Here is an 11,319-nt window from a genome sequence, read left to right as displayed (position 1 = left end):
CATACTGTACTAACTAATTGATAACGCATGGGCCGATAGTTAACCCGAGAAGTAACAATAGCAGTGGCCCAGCTATGGTGTTGAGCAGCGATGTGAGCCAGGGGGACTAAGTGATACCAATTATTGCTAGCCTCCCTGGCACGTTCCCTGGCTCTAAGATTGTTCCTTACTAAAATGAAAGTGCCTCGAATTACTCCGGAATTGTTGGCATGAGACACTATGCACCAACCCTGTGCTTGGAGGTCCCCTAGGGTTAAAGTTGGTTGTGAACCCCAAGGGCACAATGACATCATACATTCGGAGGCCCCAAGTGTGCCCGGTATCCCAGAATGAGCAGAAAGTAGATGAGCTGGTGTTGGGTTACATCTTCCTTGGGCCTCACATTGGGGGTTCGGGTTTCTAAGGAGAATAATTAGGGGGTCAAGTTCCTGTCCTGTTAACCAAGGGGCTAGCGTCTCACAACCCCATTTGGCACAGTGGTATTGACCCTCTCCTTCACATTCATTTTTTTTCTATCTGCATCTTAGCCAAATTTCACCCTAGTGCCCTATTTCCACATCCGTAATTGTTCTCCCCAGTGTTCCCAAGAGCTCTTGCCCAGGTTTGCAACCCCCATCCTTCTACCAGGTCACACAGGTCAAACAAGAAACAAGGCATAGTATGAGAGGCGTTAGACATTACCATCTTCCCTGTGACAGTGTCTGAGTTCCCATTGGTATGGCCAAAAATATAAGGGGTGCAGTTCCGCACAGTCTCCCAAGCTTATTATACAAACCCAGACAATTATTATTATCCCCACATCAGTCTTATCTCTAAAGGATCCTCTGGGTGTCTTTTGACCTTCCATCGCTGTTCGTTCTCTGGTCCCGTATAGGTCCTGGGTGTTTCCGCCTCCACGCAGTTTTTCTTAACCTGCGTGATGACTCCAGGTTCGGACACCGTCTATCTTCACGGCCGTTGGTGTAGTCAGGGTCACGGTGTGCGGTCCTTTCCAGCGCGGCTCCAGGGTTTTAGCTCGTGCTTCTTGACTCAGACTAAGTCTCCTTTACCATCTCAGTTTAAGATGAATCATAAGCGTTCAAGGTTCAAAATCTCTACATTTCAATTCTCTTAAAATTACGGTAGAGATTACTAAATGAATGGCCAGCACAAATATAAATTAAATATCATTACTGACGCAGTGAGATTTCATTCTCTTAAAAATGAAACCCATAAAGGAAAATGATCCCATTCTGCACAGCCCTCTTTCCCCAGAAAGAACTGTGGCTCAACAAAACCACATTTTAACATGAAGGTCTTGTTATTATAAATTTCAAAACAAAAGGGAGGAATTTCCACATAATATTTATAACCTTCAAAGTACAATATTAATACATGTCTGTCAGAAATAACAGCAGTTTTCTAGGCTACAGGGTTTAACATAAAACCAATTTACAAATGTGAAAAGCAGTAGTGGTCCAATATTCAACATTACACATGAATCTGTTTCTTTCTGTCTCATGAATTAAAATAACACCCAAACATGCCACAATCACTATAACAATAAACTACAAGATTTCCTGAACAGAAATGGTAGGACCCCTGAATGTTTTACAGTGAATGTCAGGTAAGAGGGCAAAAGGCAGAAGAACATCAACCCAATTTTCGCCAGTCTCAAGGGACAATTTGGTTAAGGTCTCCTTTAGAGTCGGATTCATCCTTTTCCCAATGCTCTGGCTAGACCCTACGATACCTGTGCGGTGAAGGCTGGGGCATTGTCCGATCCTATGCTCAGAGGCAGCCCGAATCTAGGAATCAGTTCATTTAATAATTTCTTAACTGTCACCTGAGCCGTTTCTGATTTAGTGGGGAATGCCTCAGCCCACTCGCAGAAGATGTCCACAAAAACGAGCAAATATTTGTATTTGTATTTCCCTGGTTTAATTTCAGTAAAATTAACCTCCCAAAACCGGCCTGGCTCAGTTCCTCTATTTCTTTTAGCTTCCGAAACTTTATTTGCACCCTGATTTACTTGGGTGCAACTTACACATCTTTCAACCGTCTCCTCCATCTCTTTTCCCAGCCCTTGCGCCCTGAACTTTTCCGCACCAATTCTGCCATCTTTGTTTTTCCCAGATAGGAGTCCCTTGGGGACTCACCCTTGGGGACACACCTTGTGCGTCGCCTGAGTGCCGCAGGTAAGAGTATCTTACCTTCCGGATCCTGAAACCACTTCCTCCCGGTATCATACTTCCCCCTTTTCTTGAAATCCACTCCAAATCTTTAGGAGTGAAATTGGGCTCCGGGGGAAGCAGGAGATCAATAGTCCCAAAGCACTTTTACTTTCAGTTAGGGCAGCTTCCGGTGCTGCCGCATCAGCCAGGCGTGTTCCGACTGCCTCTAGGGAGTCGCCTTTTTGATGTCCCAGGCAGTGAATGATCAGGAGTCTCACAGGCTCCCAGATGACTGCCAGAAGGTCTAGAATTTTCTTGCCCTCTGCCGTGAGGAGGCCGCGCTCTTGATTAATGGACCTGTGCACATGCGCAGTTGCAAGGGCATAGCTGTTGGTATAAATTACTGAGTTTCAGGGCTTTAGTGTGATGAGTTCTGCACGCTGGGCTGAGGTTCGGGGCGGAGGGGGGGGGGAGGGTCTGTTGCCATAGAACCTCGCGGTCTGTCATAACTGCAGCCCCGAAATGCCTTTGCCCTTGAAACACAAAACTACTGCGTCTGAAAACATGTTGATATCAGTATAACAGTTTTACCGCCTAAATCTACTTTTCCTTCAGTGGTCCATTTACCAAGTTTGGGACCCAGTCTCTCCTTGCACCAAGGTTGCTCCTTGCCTGGTGGGGTCAGGATCTTGTTTTAGAACTGAAAAGGTTGCCCAATGTCCACCAAGAAAGTCTTAGGCTGGCTGCCTATATTAACAGTAACCAACGGCTCAGAAGGGGCCACGGAGCCACCGCCCGTGGCCTTGTCAGTCAGAATTGACTTCCATTATAGACGCCTGGGGTGGCCGAGTTTTGCACTGGGCTAAGTTGGGGCAATCCTTTTACCAGTGTCCCTCTTGCTTGCAATATGCACATTGTTTTTTTTCGTGGCGCTCTAACCCTTTGTCTATTTTCTTTTGCCCAGACCAGAATTCTTTGGGCATTTGGGGTCCCCTTCCTTTGTGGACATCCAGGACGGCCGCCACCACCCTAGTCAATTTTTTTTGTCTGTCTCTCTTCCTGAGAATCCCTATTGTTAAAAACTTTTTGGTCTATTTCAACTGGCTCTGAAAGGGCGGGCCTACGCCGGCCAACTCCATCTTGTTCTGTGTCCTTCACCTAGACCACGCCTCCTCCCCTTGAGTAACCTCCCGCTCACCCATTCAAACTTCCTGATCAAAACATGCCCCGTGACCTGCATAACAGGACTCTGACCCTTCCCCAGCCAATCGGCCGAGGCCACGCCCCTTCCCCAGCCAATCGGCTGCCCCTAGACCCCTATAAAACCTTTGTGCTTTAGAAACTAGCTCTCTCTCCCTGGTATCTCACCGCTGAGTTGGTGCAGGTAGAGGACTGAGCTCGAGCTAGCTCGAATAAAGGCTCTTTTGCTTTTCCATCGGACTCGGCTCCCTGGTGGTCTTTGGGGATCACGAATTCTGGGCATAACATTTGGGGGCTCGTCCGGGATCCTCAAGACCCCCGAGGGACCCCCGACCCGGAGAGCCTGACTGGCCACGGTTAGTGTCTGTACGTTTGTTCTGTCTTTTCTGTGTGAGCTCCTTTCTGGAATTCTGGTAGTGCCCGACGCGGTCTAAGTGGATGCACTGGAGGACCAGGGGCCCGGAGTTTCGGAAGACGTTCCCATTCTCCCTTCTGGAGGGACGTGGAATCCCCTCAAAGGTCTGAGACGAGGCGGGTCGCTCCCGCTGGTCGGCGTGAGGCCGTCGTCTTTGGAGGGACATGGAATCCCCTCATCGGTTTCGGAGGGACGTGGAATCCCCTCATCGGCTTCGGAGGGACGTGGAATCCCCTCATCGGTTTTGGAGGGACATGGAATCCCCTCAAAGGTCTAAGCTAGCTTGCAGTTTTGTTTCCATGGAATTAGAAGACTTTCTAGGGGCCCTCTGTTTGTCTGTTTTTGTGTTTCTCTGTTTTGTTCTGTGGACTTACTGGACAGACGTTATGGGACAGACTCAGACTACTCCTCTAAGTATTATGATTGATCACTTTAAAGATGTGAGGGGAAGAGCTAACAACCTCAGTGTGGAAGTCTGAAAGGGTCGGTTGCAGTTTTTTTGTTCTAGCGAGTGGCCAACTTTCAATGTCAGATGGCCACGAGAGGGGACCTTCGACCTCCCTACCATCCACCGAGTCAGGAGTATCACCTCTCAGTCATCTTGCTCAGCTCCCTTACATTATCACTTGGCAGGACCTTGTAGAAGACCCACCCTCTTGGCTTAAGCCATTCCTAGCCCCGCTCCCTCCGGAGCCAAAACCCATTCTTGCTTTGCAGGGGACAAAGAAGAAGAAAAGTCTTATCCAGCCTTCAGCACCCCTCTACCCTGTCTTACAGGGGGGTACTGAAGAAGAATTAATTTTTCCTCCCCCGTATAACCCCTCTAGGATGCCGGAAGAACACCATCCTCCCCCTCCGGGGGAGGCAGACGCTGTTCCGAGAGCAGGGGGCAGAAACGCTCCAGTGGGAAGCCCACCCTTTACCAGACAAAGGGCTCAGAGGAAGCAATCTGCCTCCACCACCGACTCCACTCTCCTGCCCCTGCGAGCCACCGGACCCCCAGACGCGGAGGGGAATCAGCCCCATCACTATTGGCCTTTTGCCACTAGTGACCTCTATAATTGGAAAGCTCAGAATCCTAAGTTTTCCGAGAAACCGGCAGGGCTTATTGATTTATTAGACTCTGTTCTTTTTACCCATCAGCCCACGTGGGACGATTGCCAGCAGCTTTTGCAGGTCCTGTTCACGACTGAAGAAAGAGAAAGAATCCTCAATGAGGCCCGAAAACTAGTTCCAGGCGCAGATGGGAATCCCACCACCAACCAGGTTCAGATAGATGCCTTCTTCCCCTTAACTCGGACCCAGTGGGATTTCAAATGGCAGAAGGTAAGGAGAGGCTCCGGGTCTACCGCCAGACTCTAATGGGGGTCTCTGAATGGCTGCTAGAAAGCCAACCAATTTGGCCAAGGTAGGAAATGTACAACAGGGAAAAGATGAATCTCCGGCTGCCTTTTTAGAACGGATCATGGAGGCATTCCGTATCTATACCCCCATGGATCCAGAGGCTCCAGAAAGCAAGGCAGCTGTTATCATGGCCTTTGTAAACCAATCGGCCATAGACATTAGGAGAAAATTACAGAAAATAGATAGACTAGGAGAAAAAAGTCTACAGGACTTACCGGTGGTAGCCGAAAAGGTATATAATAACCAGGAGCCTCCTGAGGACAAGCAGGCTCGCGCCATGGCGGCTGCCAGCAGTAAGCAGACTTGAGACCTGGCCAGAATACTACTAGCTACCACTGCTGACTTCCCCGAGGAACGAGACCGCCGCCTCCAGCAGCTGGCAGACAACGCAAGAAAAGGTAAAGGAACCACCAAGGGGGGGAAGCAGAGGCTCCAGAAGGATCAGTGTGCATACTGCAAGGAGATAGGGCATTGGGCCCGAGATTGTCCAAAAAGGGCCGGCAGGAAGGGAAGCAAGACTGATCGAGTAAAAGTCCTAGAGCTAGATGAACTAAGTGATTAGGGGAGTCGGGGTTCGGACCCTTTCCCCGAACCCAGGGTAACTCTTAAAGTGGAGGGGACCCCTATTGACTTCCTTGTCGACACCAGAGCACAACATTCGGTCCTCCGCACCCCACAAGGAAAACTAGCCAACAAGAAGTCCTGGGTACAAGGGGCAACTGGTATGAGCCAGTATTCATGGACTACCCGAAGAACAGTAGATTTGGGAACGGGCCGGGTATCCCACTCCCTTATGGTAATACCAGAATGCCCCTACCCGCTGTTAGGACGGGATTTACTGACCAAGATTGGAGCTCAGATAACTTTCAGACAAGGGGGGCCTCAGGTCACTGATGGCAAGGGCCACCCCATCCAGGTACTGACCATGAAACTGGAGGATGAATACCTCCTCCATCAGGAGGCGCTACCGAGAGAGGATAATATAGACAGATGGCTACAAGAATTCCCCTCGGTTTGGGCAGAGACAGGGGGGATAGGACTAGCCGCTCACAGGACCCCAGTCCTGGTAGAGCTCAAGCCAGAAGAGAGTCCGGTAAGGATCAAACAATACCCCATGTCTCAGGAAGCCCGGAAGGGGATCCAGCCACACATCCGGAGACTACGAAGCCTAGGAGTACTAGTTCCTTGCCAGTCTGCCTGGAACACCCCCCTACTGCCGGTCAAAAAGCCTCACACAAATGACTATCGACTGGTACAAGACCTCCGGGAAGTAAATAAGAGGGTTGCGGACATACACCCAACTGTTCCCAACCCATATACTCTCTTGAGCTCCTTGGCACCCTCCAGGTTCTGGTATACTGTACTAGATTTAAAGGATGCCTTCTTCAGTCTGCCACTTGCACCCCAGAGCCAACCCTTGTTCGCCTTTGAGTGGCATGATCCGGAGGAGGGCTACAGTGGGCAACTCACCTGGACACGGCTACCTCAGGGATTCAAAAATTCACCCACCATCTTGGACGAGGCACTACACGAGGACCTGGGTGAGTACAGAAGGAAGCACCCTGGTCACACCCTCCTACAGTACGTAGATGACATCCTGATTGCTGCCGACACAGCCAAAGACTGTGAGCGAGGGACCCAGGACCTGCTGGCTACCCTGGGGGCCTTGGGGTACCGGGCATCCGCGAAGAAGGCTCAGATATGCAGGGAGAGGGTGAGTTACCTGGGATATATCCTGGAGGGCGGACAGCGGCGGTTATCAGATGCCAGAAAAGAAACTGTCCTGGGGCGCCTGGGTGGCACAGTCGGTTAAGCGTCCGACTTCAGCCAGGTCACGATCTCGCGGTCCGTGAGTTCGAGCCCCGCGTCGGGCTCTGGGCTGATGGCTCAGAGCCTGGAGCCTGTTTCCGATTCTGTGTCTCCCTCTCTCTCTGCCCCTCCCCCGTTCATGCTCTGTCTCTCTCTGTCCCAAAAATAAATAAACGTTGAAAAAAAAAAAAATTAAAAAAAAAAAAAAAAAAAAAAAGAAAAGAAACTGTCCTAAAGATCCCTACTCCCACCTCCCGAAGAGAAGTGAAGGAATTCTTAGGATCAGCCGGCTACTGCCGCCTCTGGGTTCCAGGTTTTGCTGAGATTGCCAAGCCCCTATATGAAGCTACCAAAGAGGGGAAAACATTAAAATGGACTGAAAAAGAAGAAATTTCCTTTAATCAGTTAAAAAAGGCCCTCTTAAGTGCCCCAGCCCTGGGCCTACCAGACATTACGAAACCCTTCCACCTCTTTGTAGACGAACATAAGGGAATAGCAAAAGGGGTTCTAACTCAAGCCTTAGGCCCCTGGAACCGCCCAGTGGCTTACCTGTCTAAGAAACTAGACCCAGTGGCTGCCGGCTGGCCGCCATGCCTAAGAATTATTGCGGCGACAGCACTCCTAGTCAAGGATGCAGACAAACTGACCCTAGGACAGGAGATCTGGATCACGACCCCACACGCCATTGAAGGAGTCCTGAAACAGCCTCCGGATAGATGGATGAGCAATACACGTATGACTCATTACCAGAGCCTCCTACTCAACCCTCCACGAGTGCGGTTCCACCCCAGTGCAGCCCTCAATCCTGCAACCCTGCTGCCCGACCCTGACCTAGGTGCTCCACTACATGACTGTGCGGGAATCCTGGAACAAGTACATGGATTCCGGACGGACCTGACCGATCGGCCCCTCCCCGATGCCAAGGCTCCTTGGTTCACTGATGGCAGCAGCTTTGTGTGAGACGGACACAGGTATGCGGGTGCAGCGGTGGTCACCGAAACGGACACCATATGGGCGGAGGCTGTACCCTCCGGAACGTCAGCCCAGCGAGCAGAGCTCATAGCCCTCACCAAGGCGCTGATGCTGGGAGCTGGAAAACGGCTTAACATCTACACAGACAGCCGTTATGCATTTGCCACAGCTCATATTCATAGGGCAATTTATCAGGAGAGGGGGTTACTGACGGCAGAAGGACGGACTATAAAAAATAAGCAGGAGATACTTAACCTGCCAAGCTAGCCATTATCCACTGCCAAGGGCACCAAAAAGCTGATAACCCAGTAGCTAGAGGTAATCGAAAGGCTGACCAGGCAGCCAAGGCAGTAGCCCTTACTCCAGTCCCCACCATGACCATACAACTACCAGACCCGGGAGACCCAGTTTTACCAGACCAGCCCAAGTACTCCCAGGAGGAGTTACAGTGGATGAAGAAACTCCCCATGGCCCAGGAGATAAAGGGATGGTGGTATACACCTAACAAGGAGCTCGTGCTGCCAGACCAGCTCGGAGTCTCAATATTAGAGCACATGCATCGGTCTACTCACATGGGGACCCAAAAATTAAAAGACTTAATCCGACATGCCGGAATCAAGATTCACCAACAGGACACCAAAATAGAGCAAGTTGTATCTGCCTGCAAGATCTGCCAACTCACCAACGCGAGAGCCACATCAAATAAAAAAGGAACCAGGCTCAGAGGCACCAGACCAGGAGCCCAATGGGAAGTCGACTTCACTGAAGTCAAACCAGGAAAGTATTGTTATAAATATCTTTTAGTATTTACAGACACCTTCTCTGGCTGGGTGGAGGCATACCCAACCAAGCATGAAATGGCTCAGACGGTGGCTAAGAAGCTACTAGAAGACATCTTACCCAGGTATGGTTTTCCTGCCATGGTAGGATCAGACAATGGACCAGCTTTTATCTCGCAGGTAACACAGGCAGTAGCCAAGGCGGTGGGGGCGAACTGGAAATTACATTGTGCTTATAGGCCCCAGAGCTCAGGACAGGTAGAAAGAATGAATAGAACCCTAAAGGAGACCCTTACCAAATTAACCATGGAGACTGGCGGGGACTGGGTGACTCTCCTACCATACGCCCTTTACCGGGTTAGAAACACTCCTTACACTCTGGGTTTTACTCCCTGTGAGATCATGTTTGGCAGGCCACCCCCTGTTATTCCCAGCCTTCGAGCTGAACTTATTGCTGAGTCTAAAGATCAAGAACTTTTTCTTTCCTTGAGAGGGCTCCAGAGGGCGCATGAGGACATTTGGCCACGCCTCCGTGCCATCTACGAGGCTGGCCTGACCCCGACACCTCATCAGTACAGGCCGGGAGACTGGGTCTATGTCAAGAGGCACCACCGAGAGACCCTCGAGCCGCGCTGGAAGGGACTCTACATCGTGGTGCTGACAACCCCCACCGCTCTCAAAGTAGACGGCATTGCGACCTGGGTCCATCACACCCACGTTCGGCCAGCGGACCCCTCCTCGATCCGGAAGGACTTCGTCACGTGATGGGCCATCAGTCGGGACCAACACAACCCGCTCAAGCTCAAGCTACAGCGCATTCGACCCACCTAATATTGGTAACTCTGTCAACTCTGCTTGTCATTGCTCATGCTGCTGGGAGTCCCCACGCCCCCCAGAACATCACCTGGCAGATCATAGACACCAGCTCGGGGACAATACTTAATCAGACCTCCCAGAGCCACGCCCCTGAAGAGACTGGCACCCCAGGGACACATGCTTCCCAGAACTTAGCGTAAAACCTCCAAACTCTGTTCCCCTTGTCACCATAAATGCAGCCGGTCCCATGATTGGGTCCGGAAGCTACATGACAAGGGGGGAATGAAAGGGCAGGCCTACGCCAGCCAACTCCATCTTGTTCTGTGTCCTTCACCTTGACCACACCTCCTCCCCTTGAGTAACCTCCCACTTACCCATTCAAACTTCCTGATCAAAACACGCCCAGTGACCTGCATAACAGGACTCTGACCCTTCCCCAGCCAATCGGCCGAGGCCACGCCCCTTCCCCAGCCAATCGGCTGCCCCTAGACCCCTATAAAACCTTTGTGCTTTAGAAACTCGCTCTCTCTCCCTGGTATCTCACCGCTGAGTTGGTGTAGGTAGAGGACTGAGTTTGAGCTAGCTCGAATAAAGGCTCTTTTGCTTTTGCATCGGACTCAGCTCCCTGGTGGTCTTTGGGGACCACGAATTCTGGGCATAACAGCTCAGATAAATTTTTCCCTTCAAACCCACCTAATTTTTGTAATTTAGTCCGAATGTCTTGGGCTGCCTGTGAGACAAAGGCCAGGTTTAATGCCTTTCTATTTTCAGGTGCCTCAGGGTCTATAGGGGTAACGGTAAAGTACACCTCCATGAACTTTTCTAAGGCTGAGGGGCTTTCCTCGGTCCCCTGAACTACTTCAGTTACTTTAGACACGTTTGTGGGCTGGCGGGTGGCCACTCAGAGACCTCCCAGTAGAGTCTGGTGAAATAGGGTCAATGATCACCTACCGTGAGGAGTGTTTGGGTCCCAATTTTCAGGATGCGAGGAAGGAAAAACTTCGAGTATGGCGGGATCCTCGGTGTGTTGCCCCTCAGTGGGTTTGGTCCCATCACTAATTTCTGGGCCTCGTGACGGATCTTATCCCACTCCTCAGTGGTGAAGAGAACCTGCAACAGCTGCTGGCAGTCATCCCAAGTTGGCTGATGGGTCACAAATATAGTTTCAAGGAGGGGCCTAGAATAGACAATATCATGAACCTTATATACCAGAGCAAGGTCAAAGGACCCTTGCAGAGGCCATTCAACCTGAAAGCTGGTCCATTCCACCTCACAGAGAGTTTGAAGGACTGGCTTCTTGATGTGGAAGCCGAAAACTGAGGCAGTTCTCCCATAGTCCTGGAAACGGGTTGGTATAAGACTCAGAGTGGTGGGATACTCTGATTTTGACCCATGACAAAGATAGGCAAAACCAAGAAGGCACACAGACAATCAACAGAAAGAAAACAAGTAGGCAAAACCCGAGTAGGATGCACAATTAACAGAAAGCAAACAATCAGGACACGAAGAGAACACAAGTTCGAGATCTCCAGGCCAGTAGGCCGTGGCAGCCACATGAAAATGGGATCCTTTCTAACAAAAACCAAACCAAATGGGATCCACCGGCATCCCGGTAGGAACCCTGACTCTGGGTCTATAGCCGCGTATGGCAGACCCACTTGAGTCATTCAAATGGCGTGCCCCAATCCTTACCTCTTCCCAATCCCGAGCTTCCTTCCAAGGGTCGGTGGAGCAATCCATGGAAAGGGCCCTGTTTCAGACCTTTAACTTT

The 11,319-nt window shown here is 50.7% G+C and overlaps 1 protein-coding gene across 1 annotated transcript; it reads left to right on the top strand.

The window, feature by feature from the left end:
- The first annotated feature begins 2,869 nt into the window (after nt 1-2,869).
- LOC123596407 lies at nt 2,870-9,695 on the top strand. Its single transcript, XM_045474931.1, is given in 7 exon segments — nt 2,870-2,958; nt 3,771-3,949; nt 4,596-4,816; nt 5,735-6,968; nt 7,205-8,203; nt 8,206-8,360; nt 8,433-9,695. Coding segments are annotated over 7 exon segments (3,942 nt in total). The 3' UTR covers nt 9,498-9,695.
- Nucleotides 9,696-11,319: the final 1,624 nt, after the last annotated feature.

This window comes from Leopardus geoffroyi, chromosome B1 (assembly GCF_018350155.1).
Source record: "Leopardus geoffroyi isolate Oge1 chromosome B1, O.geoffroyi_Oge1_pat1.0, whole genome shotgun sequence".
Taxonomy (NCBI): Eukaryota; Metazoa; Chordata; class Mammalia; order Carnivora; family Felidae; genus Leopardus; species Leopardus geoffroyi.
The sequence above is the reverse complement of the archived record's forward strand: the minus strand, read 5'-3'. Positions and strand labels throughout refer to the sequence as shown.